Source organism: Copadichromis virginalis, linkage group LG7 (assembly GCF_057382275.1).
Source record: "Copadichromis virginalis isolate Kocher_CV1m ecotype Utaka linkage group LG7, C_Virginalis_male_GT1.1, whole genome shotgun sequence".
Taxonomy (NCBI): Eukaryota; Metazoa; Chordata; class Actinopteri; order Cichliformes; family Cichlidae; genus Copadichromis; species Copadichromis virginalis.
In genome coordinates this window covers 57,361,972-57,384,792 of record NC_140624.1, presented here as the reverse complement: position 1 = coordinate 57,384,792, position 22,821 = coordinate 57,361,972, and the positions used below count along the sequence as shown (strand labels likewise).

The 22,821-nt window shown below is 38.7% G+C and overlaps 2 protein-coding genes across 5 annotated transcripts; one reads left to right on the top strand and one right to left on the bottom strand.

Annotated features, from left to right (window-relative positions):
- The first annotated feature begins 84 nt into the window (after positions 1 to 84).
- On the top strand, positions 85 to 12,873 carry LOC146706278 (non-selective voltage-gated ion channel VDAC2). Of its 3 annotated transcripts, XM_085464410.1 has the most exons (10): positions 85 to 198; positions 676 to 771; positions 2,894 to 2,964; positions 3,690 to 3,739; positions 7,834 to 7,986; positions 8,073 to 8,125; positions 8,954 to 9,175; positions 9,651 to 9,801; positions 9,903 to 9,960; positions 11,623 to 12,873. In XM_085464410.1, the coding sequence occupies exons 3-10, from the start codon at positions 2,898 to 2,900 to the stop codon at positions 11,712 to 11,714; spliced, it is 846 nt and encodes a 281-aa protein (XP_085320536.1). In that variant the 5' UTR covers positions 85 to 198; positions 676 to 771; positions 2,894 to 2,897; the 3' UTR covers positions 11,715 to 12,873. The 3 variants fall into 3 exon arrangements, with proteins under 3 accessions (XP_085320536.1, XP_085320535.1, XP_085320537.1); XM_085464409.1 differs by lacking the exon at positions 676 to 771; XM_085464411.1 differs by lacking the exons at positions 85 to 198; positions 676 to 771; positions 2,894 to 2,964; positions 3,690 to 3,739 and adding an exon at positions 3,775 to 4,334.
- On the bottom strand, positions 12,343 to 22,577 carry tor4aa (torsin family 4, member Aa). 2 transcript variants are annotated; one of them, XM_085464407.1, is made up of 4 exons: positions 22,399 to 22,577; positions 22,250 to 22,270; positions 17,564 to 18,031; positions 12,343 to 15,969 (listed from the first exon to the last, which is right to left on the bottom strand). In XM_085464407.1, exons 3-4 carry the CDS (start codon positions 18,029 to 18,031, stop codon positions 15,112 to 15,114), a joined length of 1,326 nt encoding a protein of 441 aa, XP_085320533.1. In that variant the 5' UTR covers positions 22,250 to 22,270; positions 22,399 to 22,577; the 3' UTR covers positions 12,343 to 15,111. The 2 variants fall into 2 exon arrangements, with proteins under 2 accessions (XP_085320533.1, XP_085320534.1); XM_085464408.1 differs by lacking the exon at positions 22,399 to 22,577 and having other exon boundaries at positions 22,250 to 22,388.
- Between the last annotated feature and the right edge of the window lie 244 nt (positions 22,578 to 22,821).

Genomic DNA, 22,821 nt, shown 5'->3' with positions numbered 1-22,821 from the left:
ATATCTCTTGCTCTTATAATACCTCTTTGTTCGCTTCTAGTCGATAGCGCGCATGCGCCATGATAGATCTCCTTCATTGTGCCCTGTCCCCGTTATAAGCATTTCCAAGCTAGGTTAGCTGTCAATTCACTCCACCGCATCACGCCAGGGACGCTCCGGGCTGTGCAGACTCCTTTTGCAAATACCTTTGCTGCATCGGTAACAGTGCTGATAAATGTTAAACACATCGCTGATCTTTATAACCCCTGCGTAGTTATTTATATGTGCTGTTGCTTCTTTGAGAATTGTGCGTTTATCTCCAAGGTTAGATGTCCAGCTAGCATGTTGTAACGGTATAGCTAACGGTATCTGTTATGTAATGATGTTTAGCTTTGCAGTGCACAGTTAAATCCTTTGGTTCATTGGTTTCTAGAGCTCCATTGCAGCGACACAGAACAGTCAAGCTAGGCACGGATTTAGCAGCCGTACCAGTGGGGTTTCTGTTTAGCTGGATATAAAAGTGTGCATGCGTGTGTGTGCTTGGGAAAGGAGTAGGGTGTCACTAATATGCTCGCAACTATCATATTTTTTGCTTGTTAGTGTGTCAGTGCAACTTAGACAGCAACCAGCTAACTGACTGTCAAACCCCCTATACGCCTTCCTCCCGGCCATCTGCTATCCTTTGTCCCAACTAAGAGATGCAGCACTGAACGTTTGCGATGAGCAGAACGAGCTGTTGTTTAGCATTGGTCACTTGGGAACTTATCTATACCAGCTGCTTGTACACATAAGGTAATAGTCCGATTATAACTGCAGTATATTCAGTAGAGAAAGAAACACGGAGCCCCCCTTTTGTATGCTATCCCACATTGAGTTTTTTGTTCTTCATGCAGCAATCGTAGCCGGTTCATGAGTTAGCGCGCGTGTACAAATATATGGAAATGTGGCTTTATCTTATTTACCAAATTATTTTGCACATGTCTCGTTTAGAGCTCCGTGTGAGTCTATTTAGAGTTACATCAGTCATCAGTACAGTACCGCTAGTTTCTCATTTCCTTGCTCTTACTGTGAGTGCATATCTTGTCACACACACACACACCCAAACGTGTGTGCAGTGGTTTCCTATAATATAATATAATATAATATAATATAATATAATATAATATAATATAATATAATATAATATAATAACAACATAGTAGGTAGGTAGGGTAGGTTACCATAAGTGCAGTAATAACAGCAGATGTTTCATCAAATATAATGAGAGTAAGAGAGAGCCAGAGCCTGATAATTACAGTACTGCTGTCAGAACTAAAGTCAACTCGCTTTACCACAGTATATGCTTTAGTAGAAGACCATTACAAATACGCAAGAAAGAGCTCTTGGCGTACAGTAGCTAGAGGGAATTACCTACAAACTGCTGCCACTTTGCTGTTTGCACCCTGCATACTAATTATCAAAGGTTTACTCACTTTAACACCTTGTAAAAGTCATCATCATCAATGGCATGCATCTCACAACAACCAAAATGCAGCAGAACTTGATTCATGTTCACTGTGGCAACTGTTTAAATTCTTATGTTTCGTGGAAACTGGTTTGAATCCAAGTGGACATGTTAGTTGTGGTTTTAACATTGGCGTAGCTTCTGTTAGGTTGACACTGTGTAAAACACAGCTTAGCTTTGTTATTTGGTCCTGTATTGCGCTGTAGATGTTCATGTACAGGTTATGGTTCATTCTTATATTGTCTGTCAAAGCTCTTGAGATCACGAGGAAAAAGAGATACAGAACAGAGCAGTTAACCCAGGTGTTTGTGCAGCTTGTGAATCCCATGTGAAACCACTGTAGCTCTCCAGGTCGTAACCGCTGACTGGTGGTGTAGTAAACACAGAACAGCATAGAGTTGAACCTAATGGATTGGGCATTGAAACAGTTTTCTGCTTGAGGTTTTTTGGACCTTCCTGACTCAGTGCATTGCTTGGTGGCTCTTCTTGCTTAACCAAAGTACACCAGTTTCTGCCTGAATACTGTTGTTTGCTTAAAAGGAGTGTATCAAAGAACAGCTTGTTCCCTTCTGCTGGATGTCAATAGGTAACCCGACTGTTTAATCAGGTACAGGCAGTTATTGCATTCAGTAGGTACACGGGAGTCCATCCTAACAAAATGGGGACTTCAGCAAAAAATCTCAAATGTCAGCAACTTTCAAAAAGGTTCTGGTGACTGTAGAGACAGTGAAGAATGAAGTACAATGAAAATCATTATCATGTTCAAGAACCCAGTTTGAGAATGGCTTGTGATCTTGATGGAACCTGTTTCCAGTTCTTGGCTGACAGGCGGTCTTCTGCTGCTGCAACTCATGTGCTTCATGGTTCAACATGTTGTGAATTCACAGATGCTCTTCTGCATACCTTAGTTGTGATGAGTGGTTATTTGAGTTACTGTTGCATTCCTGTCAGCTTTAAGCAGTCTGACCATTGTGCTCTGACTTCTTGCATCAAGGCATTTTCATGGAGAACTGCTGCTCACTGGATAGTTTCTCTGTTTCAGACATGCTCTGCAAACATTCTCTGTTCTCAGTTTAAACTTTAGCAGGTCATGACCATCTTTATACCCATGCCTTAATGCAGTGGCCTTGTTATTGGCTGATTAGATATTTTTTTTAAAAAGCAGCTGAATATGTATATCTAGTGAAGTAACCTGTGACTATATACAAAAACCACTGAGACTTTAACTTTTGTTAAGTGCTCATTCAGTATGAGCACTTAACTGAGCAGTATAACCAATTGATGAACAACATGGATGGTCATACCCTGTTTCTAAAGATGAGTTTTTACTGCTAAGCCTTTAAACACTTGTGTAGAATATTGTGAAGTTTCAAATTTGACAAAAGAAACATCTGCCTTTATCTTCTCCAGCACAATGGCTGTCCCTCCAGCATACTCAGACCTGGGCAAGGCCGCCAAAGATATATTCAGCAAGGGATATGGTGAGCACTGTTTTAAGCTTAGGAGTAAATTATTAACTGTGGGGAATTCCTAAAGTACAACTTATTCTGTGTGCTTCTTATCCACACTACACATTTAATAAATACACTGATGTGAACAGAACTAAAAGTCTGGATATAATTTCAGACATTAGATACTCATTTTTTGAACGCTGAAATTACAGTTTTGTACATATAAGGTACATATTTGTTTTTTGAAGGAGATACCAGTATGTACAAAAAATATATAATTTATGTATGAATTCATGGAGTATATAAATTGTATAAATCTAACAACAGACAAGAGTCTCTAAAGGAAGCTGAATGAAATGGAGAACTGTCAGAGCAGCACCTCGAATGTGGTGAAGCACTTGAGAATGAGCAGATGTAACTGGTAAGCAGTGATTGAATTTTAAAAAACAAAAGAAATCAACTTGTCTTTTAGTAAATAAATTGGGTGCCCGCCAGCATACCTGGGCAGCCTGTCCAAGTAAAGTCTGTGTAGGAAACCGTGAAGGAAGGTTTACAAGCTCGTCTGTTGCTCGTTTAACATTTTAAAATGATGTTACAGCTAGTCTGACCACAACGTGGCTTAGTCTTTACAATTAATAAACCACCTTTGTGGAGGAAATCTATCTAAAAATGTTAAATTATGCCTTTTTAAACCTTCCTGTCTCTGATTTGTCTTGCACATAATAACTATTAACTCATATTTTGTAATCAATCAGGCTTTGGTGTTGTGAAGCTGGACCTCAAGACCAAATCACAAAGCGGAGTGGTGAGAACACTTTTTTCTTTTCATGTTCTTTCTTTATTCTTCACCTTTCCTTTGCCTTTTCATGCTAATCTCTAACCTCCAAATCCTGCTGCACAGGTACCCTCTCATGCTCAATGCCTTATTTAATTACAGTAACTGGACTCCTGCTGTGACTCGGAGCTGAAAGCGATTTAAAGCTGTTTTCACACATAAACTATACCTCTGAACTCTTTAGACATTGTGCTGCCTGCACGAAGGCAGAAGTCCAGACAGACTGGACATTAAATCTCTGTGTGGCAATTTGATAGGTGATTGTTTAGAGAATTCATAGCAAGTGACTGAATGTCATATACTGTCTGTGCTGCTTCCTTCAGGTGACCCTCACCTTAACCAAACAGAGTTATTTCCATTAGAACACGTCTGTTGAGTTCATGTGTAAAAACATCTCAGGTGGACGAATGTGGACCTGCTTGGCTTAATGTGCTCTCTGTTCTTGAGAAACATGACAGGCCTGCAGGTGTGCATTTGTGGCTTGTCTGTCTCTCTGGTCACCTTTCCTAACCCCTGCTCTGTCTCCACGCTGCTGCCCTGGACTGCTCGCTCTCTAATGTAGATGGTAAGATCGGTGTCAGGGCTGACTGCTCTGTCTGTCTGTGTAACTCAGAACAAGTTTCCATGGATTTCTGTTCTGTTAACTTACCTAAACCTTTGTTCAATTACAAGTCATTTTTTCAGTTGTTATTGTGGTTAAGTTGTTTTTTTGTCTTTATAATATTCATAAAGCATGAAAAAATGATTTTCTCTCTCTTCACACTCATTTATACTATTTCCATTTCTTTATGGAGATTGTCTTTACTTTGGGTTGTACTCCTTTACATTATTTTTGCATTATTATACCTGACCAAACAGTATGTTGTATGATTGATAAAATGCCAGAAAATGGAGAAGAATATTATTAAGCTATTATATTAATTTCAGGCTCAATATTTAAATTTTTTGTGCTACCTTTACTGCTCAAAATAGTCCTGTATTTATGTTTTACTTGGTCTTTATTTCACTGGTGGAAACGAGACATTTTAGCTTCTCTTCTTTTTTAGCCACTGATTGGTTACATTTTGAACAGAAAAGGTTTGAACAGTGGGTGGGTGGGGCTTCGGTGCTCATCACTGTGTGCCTGAGAATACCATGTGAGGGATATTTCCCTGCTGACATCATGCTTAGCCAAGAGTTAAAAAAAAAAACTTCTGAAAACGACTGTTTAGAGCAGTCAGGGTAGTTGTAAACAACCAGTCCTCATTATTTGAAACTTTGAACATGTTCAGTGGTAAATGTCTTTTTACTCAAGCGTCATTCACACAATCTCACACACACACACTTTTTTCTGTATCCAAGCCCTTTGTCTAACATTTGCGCATACACTCCCACTTCAGCGGATGCATCAGAGGCAACTCGGTGTTAAGTATATTTCCCAATAAATTGAGAATAAATTGGCAGGGAATCGAGGCACCGATCTTCCTTTACCTCCTGAGTCACAGCCACCCCAAACAGCCATCATTGTAATAAGATATGTATGAGAGAAAATAAGGAAAAGAAGAGACTTGGAGGAATTTAAAAACGGGAAGAAAGCAAAAAGATGCATTGGGTGGCAGGGCTGCACTACACTTTTATAGCTATTTAAAAAAAATCTGAATGGCATTGTTTCATTATTCTGTCAACAGCCCCCTTTACTCTAGAGCAAAACAGCTCAGTAACTTTGATTGTCGTGTTCTGTATTATAGGATGAATCGAATGACTTAACACTGATCAGTTTGCAGTTACCCAGGGAAATGACTAGGGCTGTTCCTGGTCAGTTACTAGGTAATTGATGAGGTTCTTAGTCACACAATCTTTCTTAAATGCCATAAAATGTCACCTGAGTGTGTTAAAGATGGAAGCAGCATCTGTGTTTGTTTGGTAGCTTCAGTAATGGTGACTAAGCTTTTAGAACAGTTTAACTTGGACATTAGGGCTGTTTGATATAACGATATATATCGGATGATGATATAAAAACATCTATCATTTCATTTTACGCTATCGTTTGTTTCGTGGTGTCGCAAAATAAACTGTTTACGGCAATATTTTTTCATCATTTTGATGGTCACTGTTACAACTCCAGCTACACGACGCCCAGCTGGAAACACTTCAAGCAAGTCGAGCTGCCCGAGATTCACAGAATTTACAGAAAATGTTAAATTTTTGTGATTTATATCGTTATCGACGATAGAATTCTTATATCAGGATATGAGATTTTGGTCATATCGCACAGCCCTATTGGACATCATGTGCTATGAAGGCCTTTGTCACAACATGATGCATGTATTAGTCAGTCTCTAATACAGCTGCATTGACTTTTCTTATATTTGTGTCTGAATTGAGATTTGCTAAAGGACCATCTCTTTGGACTCACAGAAGTACAATCACAGAAACTGTGCTGCCGTTGTCTCAGTTCGTTGACAGATTTTCACACAGAGATATGTTGTTGATTCATATACATATGTTGTTTTGCGACGCATACATAGTGTGTGGTGATGACTTATCTGATCATTACCTCAGGTTTTTTTTCTGCTTTGACATGTAAAATGAAATTAGTTATCGTTAGCACACACTGAAAGACTTGTCGATACAAAAATCATCAGCAGGGCACCACTTTAAATGTACTTTGTAATAAAGAATTTATTTAGAGAAAAGCCCTGATTGTAATTTAAATCAAATATAATTTGCTTTGAAAATAAAATTTGAAATAAAAAACAAAACAAAAACAATGCCACATGTTGCATTACTTTTTAACAGATTACAGATTTCTGTACAATGCTACCTTAAGTAATTTGGAACACTATCTAACTCGTATTACCTTTCAGATATTATTTTACTGGCAATGATGTTGGCAAGCTAGATACCGTTAGCTAGCTAGCTGTAATTGGGCTGTGCTGTATAAATCTGTGATCGTTAGCTGAGAGGGTTAGCTTATAAAATACATTGAAAAGTGCCAGCTAAATTCAGGCTCAGGATATGGATTAATTAGCTGACCTTACCTTCTGTTATAAAGTACTTTTTTTTTATTGGTGGTTCAATCCCTGCCTTCTCCAGTCTGCCAAAGTATCATTGGGCAAAGTACTGAATCCCAAGTTGGTTTTTGACGCATCCATCACATGAAAGAATTGGATTAATGTTACACAGAAAGCACTTAGGTATAGAAAAAAGTGCCTGTATGAATATAGGTTAAAGAGGCATGTTGTATAAGATCCAGTCCATTTAATATTGTTTACATTTGCTACAGCATTCATGTGTGGTAGCTGTATATATATCTCTATTCTATACACATCCGGTAACATTTAGAGGGCTCTAAAATCATCTTGGCATCCGGTAACATTTTTGACAATATTGTGATTTTAGTGACACAAGGCTAAAAGCCAATTCTGAACCATGCTGCGTTGAATTTGGTGGAATCTTCATTGTTGACTTGAATGGGTGTGATCGGAACTAGAATACATTTCTGCTGGTAGGACTGATGTTGATATGCCAGTACAGAAAAATGTCTTATTAACATTGGGAGGTGGATTTGTGTTTTTCTAATGACTTGGCACTGTTCTTACTCATTTCACTATGCATAAAAGCAGTCTAATCTTATTTTAATAAATGCAAGTCAGGGCAACAGCCACTGTCTGAGAATTACATTGCATTCTTACATATATTTTTCAAGGTTCTCTTTTTTCCTTTGTTTTTAAGCATGCACTCTTGTTTAGAAAAAGTGTTCTAGTGCTTATTGTCAGTGGCAGTTTAGATAATCACTTTGTTGTAATCATCATGTTTATCATTGTTTTTGTGTTCACTTTGTTTGTCTTCTGCCTCATTAGTGTCTTGCATGCATTCATCTGTGAGACTGTCTTATTATGTCAGTGTATCTGTATTGTTTAATATGTAGAGTACATGCTGATGATTATCACTGTATTTTTGACATGACTAATTATATTTGGTCTCAGTTCCTTTTTCCATTTTGATATCCAACAATTCAACAATCTGCGCAACAATACCCTGCGTTCCACACTCATGCTTTGTGCTAATTGGTCCTTCACCAGGAGTTCAACACATCTGGCTCCAGTAACACAGATACAGGGAAGGCCTCAGGGAGCCTGGAGACCAAGTACAAGATGAAGGAGCTAGGCCTGAGCGTCAACCAGAAGTGGAACACAGATAACACCCTGGGTACTGAAGTCACTGTGGAGGACCAGGTGTGTGTTTGTGGTTAAGAAACTGATTTAATTGTTTAAATGTTCCTAAAAAAAACTATTGACTCCAAGTTTTACTTTACCTATAGCTGGCTCAAGGACTGAAAGTTGGCTTGGATACATCTTTTGTACCAAACACAGGGTGAGACTCCATTTATTGGTTTGTGTGACTTATACTGTGTTATGTAATCAGTATTAACTTTGGGTCAATCCTGGATAAACAGAGTGCTGACTCTTTTTTCCACTCTTGCCTTGTTAATAATTAGCTGCATGCTTTAAACTTCTTTTATCCTCAAATTCAGTCCTCCTTTTTAAACCTTTAACTACCGATATAGTAAAAGCTGTACACTTAGTTTACTAATATTTTCCAAATCTGATAGATCAACAGATAAGAGAAGTTTTCATCCAGCTGACCTCACTCTTTACATGTTATTGTGTGCTGACAAAAGATGGACACACATAGAGGTTCCTATAATTATTAGTAACATCTAACAACTACACCTCGAATATATTCAAATTTGAAAGTTCTTCTGCGTACTTCAATGCCTCTAATAATTAATGTTGTTATTCTTACTTATTGTATCCACGTTGATGTATAGTAATGTACCGCTACAGAGTCTCAAAGAATAAGCTGATTTCTCAGTGTCTTATATTTCCTTTAACTTATTGGCCACTCTGTTTCTCTTGGCATGCCCTTATCAAAGCATTCCCTCTCTACTAATATATTTTTGACTTTCCTACTCTGTCTGTTTCAGAATCTAATTAGAGTTGTGTTTACAGTAATAACAGAACATGTCAGCTTATGCAAAAGTGTGGCTCATTCATGTGGTTTAAATAGTTTTTTAACAGCATGGAGCTGTGTGATCTGGGAATTCAATACATCATATTGTTTCCAGATAAGTTGGAATTTATTGTTGTCATTGGTTTTGGTATTTTAATGGCTCATCACTGTGATTAACCAACTTTTCAGCAAGAAGAGTGGCAAGCTCAAGACTGGCTACAAGCGTGACTATATGAATATTGGCTGCGATGTTGACTTTGAGGGTCCCATCATCCACGCTTCTGCTGTGTTGGGCTATGAAGGCTGGCTGGCAGGCTATCAGATGGCCTTTGATACGGCCAAATCCAAACTGGCTCAGAACAACTTTGCACTCGGATACAGGGCCGGGGACTTCCAGCTTCACACCAATGTGTGAGTGATTTTACATACGTACATAAACAGTTTGTGAAGATGCTTTGTTGCTTTTCAAATCATGGGCATCACATATCTAACTTCTGTTGCTGTAGTCAAAGCTCTGCACAAAAACCTGCTGGGTGGAAGCATTTTTTTTAAAGGTTGTTCAAACCCACAGACAGAATATCCTCATATTGGACTTGATTTGCTTCTACCCCTCTACCCTTCTACCCCAAGAGCAACTACCCCACAGGATTTGTGTCTCCTCCCATCTCGAACCAGACTTTTCTCATGGAAATGTTCACTTGGAACTGATTTGAATTTAGTGGCAAATTGTCCCAGTGACCTAAAACACATTTTTGGGCATCAGTTACTAATTTCATTATGGGTTGTCATAAGTGGAATACAAAGAGGGATGAATTTATAATTTGGAGACTGGTCTGCAGGATAGACTTCTGTTTGCTTAAGTAAATAAATGTCTGTTCTCTCTCAGTAATGACGGGACTGAGTTTGGCGGCTCCATCTACCAAAAGGTAAATGACGAGTTGGAGACAGCGGTTACTCTGGCCTGGACAGCTGGCAGCAACAACACTCGTTTCGGCATTGCTGCCAAATACAAGCTGGACAAAGATGCCTCTCTGTCTGTGAGGACTGACTCTTCACATTCACATGCACTGTTGCTGAAGCATATTCTCACAAACCGTTGTGCTGTTGTGTCTGACGCCTTGTCATGTTTCCCCTACAGGCCAAAGTGAACAATGCCAGTCTGATCGGAATAGGCTACACCCAGAGCCTTCGACCAGGTGAGTTACCTTCCTCAACTGTGCCATTGGCACCCAGCAAAATACTTTCCCAACCTACACAGGAAGATCTTGGTTGTTTAAAAATACAACCCCATTTCCAAAAAAACTGATATTTTTCAATTAAATTCAATTTTATTTATGTCGCACCATTTACAACAGCAGTTGCCTCAAGGCGCTTTATATTGTAAGGTAAAGACCATACAATACAATGGTATATAATATGTAAATCCATGACTTGCAAATCTCACAAACTGAATTTTTATTCAGAATAGAAAGTAAAAAAAATCACTTGTTTAAACTAAGTTTAGTATAAAAATTCTAAGAAAAAAAAATAGGTCATAATGAATTTGATGGCAGTAACACAGTAGTACGTTAATGTCTAGATAATGAGGAAACCAGTTGCTGGACATTTGCGAGGGGAATGTTTTCATATTCTTGTTGCATATATGATTCTAAGCAAACAACAGATTGTGATGCACCAAGTATTTTTAGTTGGTTTAAGGCAGGGGTGTCAAACTCAAATACACAGTGGGCCAAAATTCAAAACTGGAACAAAGTCACGGGCTAACATTAATATTTATTGAAAAAAAAATCTTCCTCCAGATATAAGAATGAATCTTTTCGTATGGACTCAAATAAGTTTTGCTGAAAAACTGAATATGGAACAAGCAAAGCTTAATACTAAACAATATATATATTAGCTGTATAATACCAGTAGGCCAGCTCTAATAGTAATTTGGTATGGCTTCGCGGGCCAAATGTAATTAGGCTGCGGGCCAAATTTGGACCGCGGGCCAGAGTTTGACACCTATGGTTTAAGATCTAGACTGCAGACAGGCCAGTTAAGCAGCTAGAATCTTCGAATATGAAGCCATGCTCCTGTAACATATACAGTATGGAGTTTAGCACTGTCTGAACCATGAACGCTCTTCCCTGTAAAAGATCTTGTCTGTTTACTAAAACCATAGAACTTTCCCTATTAATGGTGCATTTTAGATCCTGAGATATTCAAAGTCTTCACAATTATATATTACATCTTAACGTAAAATTAAAGTACATTATTCTAAAAATATTCTGAATATCAACTTTTTTTCCCCCGCAGACTCAAATATCTCCCTGTCTTTACTTCTTAGAAACTCTAGCTCTCTGAAATGCTCTCTTTATACCCATACCCCCATACTCATGTTATTGACCTTTTGCTCTTGTCCCAGCTATTTTGAAATGTATGGCTGCCACTAAATTAAAAGCTAATAGTTTTCATGAAATAGTAAAATGTAAACATTTGAAATGTTTGTGTTTTTTTAATGTTCTAGTGTGAATAAAATATGAGTTTATGATGTTTGCAAGTCATTGCACTTTGTTTTATTTACATGTTACACAGCATAACAACTTGTTTGGTTGTACAAAATGTTTTTATTTTAACCCGTTTCAGTCGATCGAAAATTTGAAGCTTGTGAGGGCAACCTTGACTAAGAAATTCAGGAGTTAAGATCTTGATCAAGCAAGAAGGGGCAAACCATGTGCTTTGAAATTTACACCACACACTTATACAGGATAGTTAGGATAGGATAGATGCACTGATACTCGTGCCCCCATGTCAACTTTTTTGAACAGGTCTAAAATTGAAAGTGTATCTACAACGTTATGACTGTGTCTGTGCAGGTGTTAAGGTCACCCTCTCAGCTCTCATTGATGGCAAGAACTTCAACGCCGGCGGACACAAAGTCGGCATGGGCTTCGAGGTTGAAGCGTAAACACGAAACCTACCAATAAAGAAGAAGAAGCCCACTTCAGCACTTAGTTTTCGGCACCCTCCTATCACGATAACTTGTCTCCTTCTCTTGTCTCTGGACTCTCCCTCACACACCCCTCCCTTGTTCATACTTCTGATGAGCATTTCTGACAGTAATAGTCAAGTCTTAGCATTATGCTTAAAAAGTTGTGTGGCTGATCCTGAAACTGGCGGTGCATAGTTGTGGAGAATTGTTTTTATGGCGTTTGAAATAACTATTTATTTCCCTGTAGGTCTTGAATGAAGTAGTTGTTGGTGTACATGTGTAGCTCATTTAAAGCTTCAGTACTGAGTTATTACTGCATTCCTAAAAGCATGTCAAATGAAGGGTTGGATGCAGAGCTTAAAGCTTATTTGCTTGGTTAAAAAAGGTGCAGAGTGTCGTCGCTTTATTTTTGTATCCATTTGAACGGTTTTGGCTTTTTTTGCTGCAATCCAAGGACTATTTAATCCATGTCATTGTTTTCATACAACACATATCATTAAATATTGAAGTAGTGGTGGATGAAGTTAAAGACCGATTTCTGGAATGATGACATGAACGATGTTAGATCTATTCTTGCACATGTCTCAAAATGCTTTTTTAGCCCTTTGTGACTTCTGTTTTTGGTAGGTGAAATCAACATAATGGAATCTTCTGGTAGCTCTTTGGGTTTGTTTGTGTTTTTACATTTCTACAGTGTTGTTTTCATCTATCTGTCTCAGCTCAACGGTTACAATGAAAGTGAGGCTATTTTGCTTCTGTATCTCAGAGGCACCAGTTATCTTAACTTGACTGCCAGCTGTTTCCTCATGTTGCTCGGGGACCTCACTCGTTGCTGTCAGTGATCGTGTCTTCAAAACTATCTCCACTCTTAAGCTCTGTATATTAAAGTACAGGTGCTTGTCCTCCAAGTAATTCCAGTCGAAACACTTGAGGAGTGTTGTGTCCCCAGATGTCTGTCCTGTTACTTTGGTTGGAAATCCTGCATCAGAATGTTTCTTTTTCATCTTGTGTTGTCATTATTATTATTATTATTATGAGACTTTCTTTTCTTTGTCACATAGACACAGTACCTCATTTTTTCCAGTGTAAACTAAGAGAACTCTAATAATAAAAAAAAATGGGAAAACAGCACCTATTAATGAATTGAATTCTTTGTCTCAATTAATGCCTTCAGTATTTAGTATTATATTGCTCTTACAGTGCAGTGGTGGCCAGGCTTCTGTAGCTGTAGCTGAGCTGAGCATGACTTTTACTATCTTGGGATTTTAAAGATCTAAATGACAAGTGAAGATTGGATCTAACTTAAATGTAGGAGTCATTTTCTTTGCCATTACATACCCTAATAGAGAAGCTTGTAACAGTTGTCAGGCCAAAATACATGTACCCTTACTACCATTACCACACATGACATGAATGTTAATAACAAAATCTATCTTATGTAATTATACGTGATAGCTTATTGTTCCTTATAATTTAAAGCAATTATCTTTACATGGGGCTGTTAAGCTAGTTGTTAATCTGTAGCCACCTTATTGCTAAACTGAGCTAGCTAGTTTGTGCCACTAGCTTCATAACAAATGTTATGTGCTATCCTTCGTGCCATGTCTGTTGAGAAGAAAACAGATTTCTTAAAGTATAAAAATATTCTTTTAAAGTTGCACTTGCATCAAGAAGAATAGTGTTGGTGTTTAAAGTGGTGAATTCTGCACATAAAGTTGATATCAATTGGACTGAAAGATACCTTAAACAATATGGTCATTTCCACCCAGGTACTAGCAAGTTCTTGTACTTTGATTTAGTACCTTTACATGATTCACGGTTTACTTGTGCTGGGCTTTGGTGGAGCCCCTCAATTCTTCCACTGTCTGGAACAAGAGGTTTTTAGCTCCTTCCCATTCAAAGTTGTCTTCCCATACCAATTCTAATTAACATCAGAAGCAAGAAGAGCAGGAAAAAAACAGAAAGAGCATTTAGAGCACTACATTGATGTCATTTTATGCAAATACATTTAGTATGATCATCCTCCAATGTAACTGGGTGTGTATTATATATAGGGAATTTATATATAGTATAAGTAAAATAAAAATAATGAAATAATGAAAATAAATAAAATATTAATATATAAAAGAAAATAAGGAAAAATATAATGGGTCCAATTTAACATATATGGTGATGCCCATCTGTGCTGTCTTTGTTTGGATGACCCTACCAGAGACCAGACTTCAAATATATTGATTGCCTTCAAAGACACTTTGCTACCATGTGCTCTTGCGCTGTCTTGCATTATCTGTCACACATCCTGTGAACATCCTGTAATAGGTATTAGTAACTTTTGCATTATGAACTTCCTCCTTCATAAATGAGTGAATATTAATTTTACACAGCTCCAGTGCATGTTATTAACCTTATCCAGGAGATTTCTCAATACCACAAAAGACCATTAGTAAGGTGTATATCCTTCACTTGTTTTTCTTTATTAGCATTCATGACTAGATAGAGCTGCTTTTATAATGCCCCACATTTAAAAATCAATTAAAAAAATTCACCATGAGTGTAACAGACACTGACTGATACTCAATCTGTAGGCAAGGGACAGCTAGGAATAATGGAATAGGACTCCGGTTCTATTTTGTGGGTTTTCTCTCTGAACTGGGGCCATGATTAAGAGGGACGGCCGGGGGCGTTTGTATTGTGCTGCTGGAGGTGAAATTCTTGGACCGGCGCAAGACGGTCCAAGAATTTGGAGCCTGATTTAAAGCACAGTCCAATAACTGAGGGTTTCGACCACAGCCCAGGCCTGATTTATGTATACAGAAGAACAGTCAGTGGGATTTATCCTCCCAGATTCTTTTGTGTCTGCTCCAAATGTCAAGGTGGTCAAACCAGAAACTCTTAGCAGTGTCTGAATGTCTGAACATACCTTTGTGCCAGTTCATTAAGTGTTTGGATTGGTTTAATTAGACAGTTACATTTTACTTACTGGTAGTGCTAGGTGAACTGTCCCTGGAGTTACTGAAATATCCTCTGTGAACCAGCACTGTACTGATGTCTAGGTGTTCTCCTGTTTCTATGCAGCTATTCAGAGGTATTTGGGAGATACAACAACAGGGAACTTAAATCATCTTTTATTTATGTACACTGGGTGAACCCACCCTTCAGGGACTGCCTGCCGCATTTTTAGTGTTCACCAAATTTATTCCTTGTTTCCCCCAACAAAGTTTAATATTCCCACCTTTTTGTGTGTGAATTTTTTTTATTACATTCTTACAAAACCACTCTTAAAAGCGTTGGCTTTGAATCGTGTCATTCAAGTTTCATAATTGTAAATTCAATCCCTTTTCTCCATGTTTAAAAGAATGCAAACAAGAGCATGTCACAGCAGGTTGACTTTAGCCACCACTTGCTTGCAGCCTGTCTGGGAATATTCGTGCCCCCCTACTGCAGGGTAGTATTCAATCTCCCCCGCAAGCCGCTCTATGTTAGCATGATCCGGGTAGAATCCCTCTCGAGTAATTTCGTCCAGGAAGCACTCCATTACGTGACCTTTCTCCAAAAGACTGAGAGGTAAGATATCAGCCTCTGTCCAAAGCGGGTGAAGCTCTTCCAGCATGCTACGTAAAATAGGAGTCAGCTCTTTTACCAGATTGCTATGACGACCTGATGCTGTCATCGCCATGGAAATACTCGAAGAGTTGTGCAGCATATGTTTGGTGATGTGTGCATGACCCAGGTTGCTTAGAAACAGGTAAATAGCATTCAGGTATTCATTGGACTGGTTGGAGGACACGAGCTGCAACAGCGTGTCTAGGATCTCGTGGTGCATGTGCTCTGCCTCGTCGAAGATGAAGAGCGGAATTTTCTCCTCCTCCTCGGCTCGTTCCACCATCTCCGAGATTTGAGCTGAGAGGTCACTGGCACACTGCAGGGCGTTCGCCTCCTGGGGGCAGTGGTGGAGCACATAGTACTGCAGCACAAGCGTGTCACCCACCACGGAGCGGAAATGTCCGGCCAGTAGGCGTCCCAGGTGGCTCTTACCTACCCCGGTCGGGCCGTGCAGGGATACCACCAGAGGCTTGTTGTGGACGTAGGTAGACAGGTAGTCCTTCAGGTGGGACAGCAGGCTCTCCACAGCTCCCTGCTGCCCAAACACTTCCCTCCTCAGTGTCTTCTCTAATCCCTCCAGGTCATATCTAAGAACGTGGTCATCCAGGTTCTCTATGGCGTTGTAGACCTGAAAGAAACAAACCACAGCTATTAAGAATATAGCCGAGTGCAGGGGCATTTCGAGGATTCATTAAAAATGGATGCACTCCTTGGACCAAGAACACTGAAAACAAAGAATTATTTTAGACTCATCTGCAGTCCTTGAACCTTTATATAGACAGTATTACATATAAAGTGAAACTTCAGAAGGTTTTAAAAAGAAGAACAATTGTGTACTTAAATAAATGTAGAATATAATGCTAATAAACTTGTTGAATTTCAATCATTAAACTTCCAGATATGTCAGAATATACAGTTTAAAAAAAACATCTTCTTATTGAAAACAAAAGAAAACCCCCAATTTCCTGGTGTGTTACACAGTTTATTGTACTAGATCAATTCATATATTAGCAATTCAAATTTTGCCAAAGGTAAAACACAATCTCACTGCTGTGTTGGGGAAGAAATAACTGACACGTTTACAGACGCATGCGTTATGAAGTGTTACGAAGTGAAAGTAGGGGTGCCTGTTGCTCAGGAGGCAAAGCACATCATCTGCTTAACAGAAGACTATAGTTGTTCTAGATTGATTATCTTGCCCAAGGATACTGAATCCAAAGTTGCTCCTGATGTATTCATCAGTGTGAATCTTTAGATAGGAATGCATGTTTGAATGACAGTTGTTCTACTTTGAGTGTTTAAGCAGAAAAGTTCTGCGTAGCAGCCAGTCTACTGCTAACGTCATGAATCCAATTTAATTAATAGTATACAGAATTATTTAATTTTGAAATTAAACTGTTAATAATAATATTTCTGCACTAAGTAAAGTATTAAATATGCAGGGTGATTAGACAGTGAGGTGTGTGGCTATGTCCTCGAAGGGACCATATTTCTTACAGTTTTTAAACCTCAATTTCACTCCACCAAATATGTGTTTTTTATAGAGTATCCAAATTTCAGCAAGCATACTACTGTATAAATACTACATTCACAGGACTATATGGCGTTCTGTGAAAATGTTCTTTTTGGCATGACTGTATATCTTTAGAAATATATAAATATACTGATATACAGATTATCTCCTTGGAGTTATACGGCAAACAGCTGAGAGTGATTTCCGCCCAGCTTCTCACTTTGGCAAACTAGAACAGGAAATACACTTGGACCAGTTTTAAATATTTACATTTGAAATGGCAAAATAAACCATAAACAAAGCTGCAAGATACACGTGACAATAAAGCAGCTCGGTGACGGCTGGATTAACCAATCTCTGCTGAACAGTGCCTCAAGGTTCCTCAAAGATGAACACACCTTAGACTGATTCATGGCATGTTGTATTTCTCGTCTGAATGAATTAGGACATGACTGAGCAAGTAGAAGGTCTATATTTAATCATACACATGAGCTGAAGATAGCACAATTTTCCCGCCCTCCCTATTTATACTGTAGCTGGCGACAAAAGAAGCAGACTAGCAAGAGATGAGTCATAATAATGGAAGCTATTCATTCATTCATTCAATGTTTTTGTAAATCAAATTCTTAATGGCACCAGAAAAAGGTCAGAGGAGCACATTAGAGAAGCATTCCACCACTTGTTGGAAAATGTGTTGTTATTTATTTACCTGGAGAAAGACGATGGCAAAGAGCAGATACAGGCAATATTTGGCTCGGCTGCGGTCCTGCTTTGGTGCAGCCCTTCGTCTCCCTCCTTCAGGAAACAACACCCGTTTCTTCTTCCTCCTCTTCTTCCTCTGTGGGATGCTGGATGATGGAGAGGAGAAAGCAGTGGGGGTGATTCCATCAAAGGTGAAGATTTTGGGGCTGGTTCGTCCTGGGGCGCCTGTGAGGGGACACTGGCCCCCCAGGGCCATCTCTTGACGCCGTTTCTTCATCGCTTGGTACTTCTGTTTGATGCGTATAACGGCGCGCAGAGTGGAGGAGATGTTGGAGAGACTGGGGGCCGGACTGCCTCTCCCATTCTCACTTTTCTCTTCTTCCATCTCCGTGTCTCCCTCAAGCTCTTCATCCATCTCTCCCTCGAATTCTCCCTCTGTTTGAGAGGCAGAGATGCTGCTGTCTCGGTCACTCATCTGCAGAGAGGAAATAAAGGACTTTGAAGAAACTACACCAGTGCATCTTAAAAAGTTCACAGTAGTCCAAAGTCTTCTACTTAGGTCAAAGTAAACTTTGCATTTTGGGATAACTTAGATTCTGGAGGAAGAGTGGAAAAGCACAGATTCAAGGTGTTTGAAGTTTAGTGTGAAGTTTCCACAGTCTGTGATAATCTGAGGAACCATCCATCTGCTGGTGTTGCTGATGCTTGGTCCACTGTGTTTTACCAAGTCCAAATGTAATGCAGCCATCTACCAGAAGATTTGAGAGCACTTTGTGCTGCTGAAAAGCTGTATGGAGTAACCAGTTTTACTTTTCTGACAGGACTCAGCACGTGCCCACGGTACCAAAGCTACTACTAATGTTTTGCTGACCATGACCAGTAAAAACTCTGCAGCAGAGGAGCCCACAACCAAGTGCTGAGTGTATAACGGAACATATTTTTCAGATATTCAACTTTGCTATGTTATAAATCTTTTCTTTGATTGCTTTTTAGCAATGTGTAACTTATGTATAGGATATGTGAACGTTTCAGCTTATTTTCTGTGGTTTGAACAAAAAATAAAAACATGTTACATTTTTATGCACCAGTTCAATATGATAGAATCAGCAATGAGAAATCCAGTTTTGGGGAAAACTCATTTTCCCTAATCTTAATTTTGATTCCAGTCCCTATGACGCAAGACATCAACTTCCTCCAAAGTTTCCTTTAATAGTGGTTTTGAAGGCTTTAGTCTTCTTATTTACCTGAAAAGGGGGTTTCTGTTTTCAGTGTTGCCTTTCTGCTTCCCCAGACTGGCCCAAGAATCAGGGTTAATAATATCTTACTCATCATGGTCACATAGGAACAGGAAACGAAACGGATGATGTAAAAAAAAAAAAAAAAAATCTATTTTTTTTCACCAGCAAGGTGATTTTTATCAGCCAAAAACTTATATCTGTCAGATATTCTCGCATACGTTAGCATGGTTTGCAGTGTGTCGTGAACAATTTGAGGAAACGGAACAAGCAGAGGACAAAAGAAGAAGTGGCAGGCCTTCAAAACTATCGATTGCAGATGAATGGTATCTGAAAGTCATGTCCTTACGAAATAGGAAAAACTCCAGCAAAGACCTGACACAAGACCTGAGAGATGCATCTGGCCTTTCAGTTGATCCATCTACTGTTCGCTGAAGCCTCATTAGAAATGCTTTCAGTGGAAGGGTGGCTGTCACTTAGAAACTGGAAAACAGGCTGAGATATAATAAAATTACACAAGAACTGGAAACTGGAAATTAATGGCAACACTGACTCTGTAGATATCGTCGGTATGCGTGGAGGTGGAAGAGTGAGTATCTACGGGCATCTATAAAACTTGATGGTGGCTCTGACATATTTTGGGACTACATTTCACCCAGTGTGTTGGGGATCTTGTCACAATTTATGAAATTATAAATGCAGAAAAATACCATCAGATCTTGATCCACTATGCAATACTATCTTGGAAGCATCTGACTGGCAACAGTTTTGTTTTTCAGCTGAATAATGATCTCAGACACACTGCTATTGCATTCAACGTATACCTTGATAGCTGGAATACCTTTAGTATTAGTATTAGTCTTGGATTGATCAAGAGCGCAGTCCTAATATTATTAAAGCAGTGCAGGATAATCTTGACAGAAAATGGAACCAAAGCCAGCCAAAACCCAAAGAGCTTTGGAATGTCCTTCAAGAAGGCTGGAGAACCATTCCTAAAGACTACTTAACCTCCCTGGCATCCACATATGTGGACATCACATTTTGGGTTATTTAGACCAAAATACTTTTAAACGAATATCCTCATATGTGGCTCTTATTTTTCTTAAAAATAAAAATAAGGTAAAAAACAAACAAACTGGTAATTCTTTGTTTTTACATTCATCGGGCCCCAATATGCCCAAATATCAAAGAGAAATTAAAAATGCATGCTGTGGAAGAGTTCGGGTCGTAGGAGGTTAAAGTAATTACGAGAAGGCTTGCTTAAGAGAATTCAAGCTGTGTTGAAGCATAAAGGTGGTCAATTAAAATACTGACTTCGACTTTCAAGCTCAATAGAATTGTACAACTTTTTTTCTCCTTATATACTGCATTTCCATGGATGTTTGAAAGTTTCAGTTTGCTTCTATTTCTCATTTTCATAAAGAAATTAAGACTTTTGCATTTATTGGGGAAATATCTGTCTTTAAGCAGCCATGCTCTATTATGTTACCCTGTCAAATAAGAACTGTGTACTGAAAATTTATTGAACAGCAATGCTAAATGTGCACTGTATTAATGTCATCTTATTTACTAGATGAAATACACATTATTTTCTTCTTTGCTAAGTTAGTGTATTCTAGCTTTATCGTCATTTTCTGTATATCTATGGTTGTTTTGTATCCCTTGGTATAAGTTTTGCATGAGCCATAGATGACAAAATTGATACCAGTATCATATGGGTTTGGAACTTTCCCCCCAAGAGCCAATTAGCATAAAATTAGCATGAAATGACTGGAAACAGGGGGAAGCTAGGCTGCTACATATACAGTACACTTTTAATCTCACCAGTAGAAGCAGTGGATTTTTAGACACAGCAAGATAATCTACTGGCACTCGCTAATCTATTGTAACTTTTGTAAATAACACATAAGTGTTGAAATATTGCCATGTTTTAATTATATATACAGTATATCTTTATTTTTAGTGTTCATGAAAAAGAAAGGACTTTCTAAGCATCCAAATAAGAAGAGCTCAACTTATACACCCAGTCCTCCTTTCTCTTAAAAAAAAAAAAAAACTTTGCTCAATTTAAGTAAGATCCTCCCACGCTAACCCCACGCTGATATTAGATACTGAAGTGGTGGACGTCAGAAGACACTAACAATACAGCTGCTCCTATGTTTTGAAGCATACTGGAACTCACAGCTGCATGAAATTTGCACGTGAGGAAATGAATTCTGAGAACAGCAGGGTGGCAAAAATGGCAAGGAAGAGAGACCAAATGTGAGAAATAGCTGCAGATATAACAGTGAAGAAAAACAAAAGAAGGATGACACATGCAGCTTCAGTGGCTGTTAAAAATGTAGCCAGCATTTCCGGTAGGGTTAGAAGATAAAGATCACTGTTCCTTTTGATGTTTAGTATGCTACATTTTTATTGAATTTAATTAATCTATTTAATATTTTAGGCTGATTTTTTTGTATTTTATTCATTTATTTATGGGTTTGTTTTGGGTTTTTTTTCACAGAGCTGTTTTGTTTTTCTTCAAAACCAATATTCAGATTTATTTTGGAAATGTTGTTCCACGAAGAGTGAAGTGAACCCTCTACTAGAACCTTCTATGGCAAACCAAAACGCAAACAAGTGAGTGCAACCTTCACAGGAATCTTAAACTTCATAAGTTCTGCAAACTCGTGCGCTTGAGGTTCTGAAGTAGGCTGTGGTTACAAGCTTGCATTTGTAACCGTTTTTGGTCATCAAAGGCTGTCAGGTTGACCCTCTGATGGTGTACTTGATGTACTCCCTTGGGTATTCTGCACACACAGAAACTGTAGTGCAAAGGCCGTCTGCAGTATTATAGCGCACAGGCTATAGGAAAGGAGGAACTTTAAGTGAGTTACAGAAGAGCTCAAGACAGCAGACAAGTGTCACATATAAATTAACACAATCGCACTACAGGATAGAAAATAACTTCTGCTAAAAGTTTTTGGTGCCAGCATTAATGTCAATGAGAACTGAGCAGAGCACATGAACAATGATTGGAATCTGAGTTGGCTTGTTCATCTTGGCAAAGAGGCAGCGTCATTTCTGGAAAAGTTATAATACCCCTGTGTCCAAGCCTCTTTTACTTCAGCATAAAAGAATTCAGGACAGCACGTGAGGGTAGAAAGACTGTATCTGTGCTCTTTCATATCTTTCTAGTCTTTTCCACCTGAAAGATACGGCATGCCAGAGATTTTATTGCTCATGAAGTTGACTTTACAAAAATATCTCTTTGTAGTGAGCAGTTCTTTCTTGTTTCGTGTGTTTTGGCCGTGGAAAGTTGAGCAAATATACACAAATGAGCCTCACGCAGAAAGTTAGTATCCTTCTAAAACCTTTTTCTTTGTCTTTGTATTTTACATACACAACAGTTGATTCACCAAGCTGCACACTCTGCTTGCAAAGCTGTTAGGCAAAAAAAGGTTTTTTGTACTTACCTTTATACGTGTCTAAAGCATCTAAAAAAAAAAAAAAAGAATTTTAGTGCAAGACTAATCCATAGCTCAGCACAGCGGTGAGAGCAGAGAAAACGTCCATATAGTCAACAGCTCAACTCAGGAAGAGCCTTTCCCTCTGACTATCTTACCTCTAAATCCTGTTCTCGGCCATATGCTGGCTCCTCCTCTGGCTTCCTCTTTTATTCTCGCATTCTTCTGTCCAGCTGCAGCTCAGGCTTTTTCACAGTTAGCTATCAGCTTTCACACATGGTTAGAAAACAGCTCAAATGTACCCCAAGTACTTTCATTCCCACGATTAAAATGATATCTTAGGTGACACACATATCTTTTTAACTGCTGGTAATCAAGTCAACAAACAATGCGTTCAGAATTTGTTGACGTGGTTTTGGTTTCTTCTTGGCTATGCCAGTAATGAGAAACGGGAAATGTCAATCATCTCACGAGAACCCACAGACTTTGTTTCTCATTAGCATTTATCACGGTGGACTTATTTGTATATTGGTGCAAAAGATCTCATATACTTGATGTAAGGAAGATTTCAGGAGGCTTGT

Excerpts from the sequence above, each read along its gene's own strand:
- LOC146706278 (XM_085464409.1), top strand. The coding sequence starts at position 2,898 with ATGGCTGTCCCTCCAGCATACTCAGACCTGGGCAAGGCCGCCAAAGAT. Across the intron at positions 9,176-9,650 it reads TTCCAGCTTCACACCAATGT|TAATGACGGGACTGAGTTTG; the intron begins GTGAGTGATTTT and ends GTTCTCTCTCAG. Across the intron at positions 9,961-11,622 it reads CACCCAGAGCCTTCGACCAG|GTGTTAAGGTCACCCTCTCA; the intron begins GTGAGTTACCTT and ends GTGTCTGTGCAG.
- tor4aa (XM_085464407.1), bottom strand. The coding sequence starts at position 18,031 with ATGAGTGACCGAGACAGCAGCATCTCTGCCTCTCAAACAGAGGGAGAA. Across the intron at positions 15,970-17,563 it reads TTGCCATCGTCTTTCTCCAG|GTCTACAACGCCATAGAGAA; the intron begins GTAAATAAATAA and ends TGTTTCTTTCAG.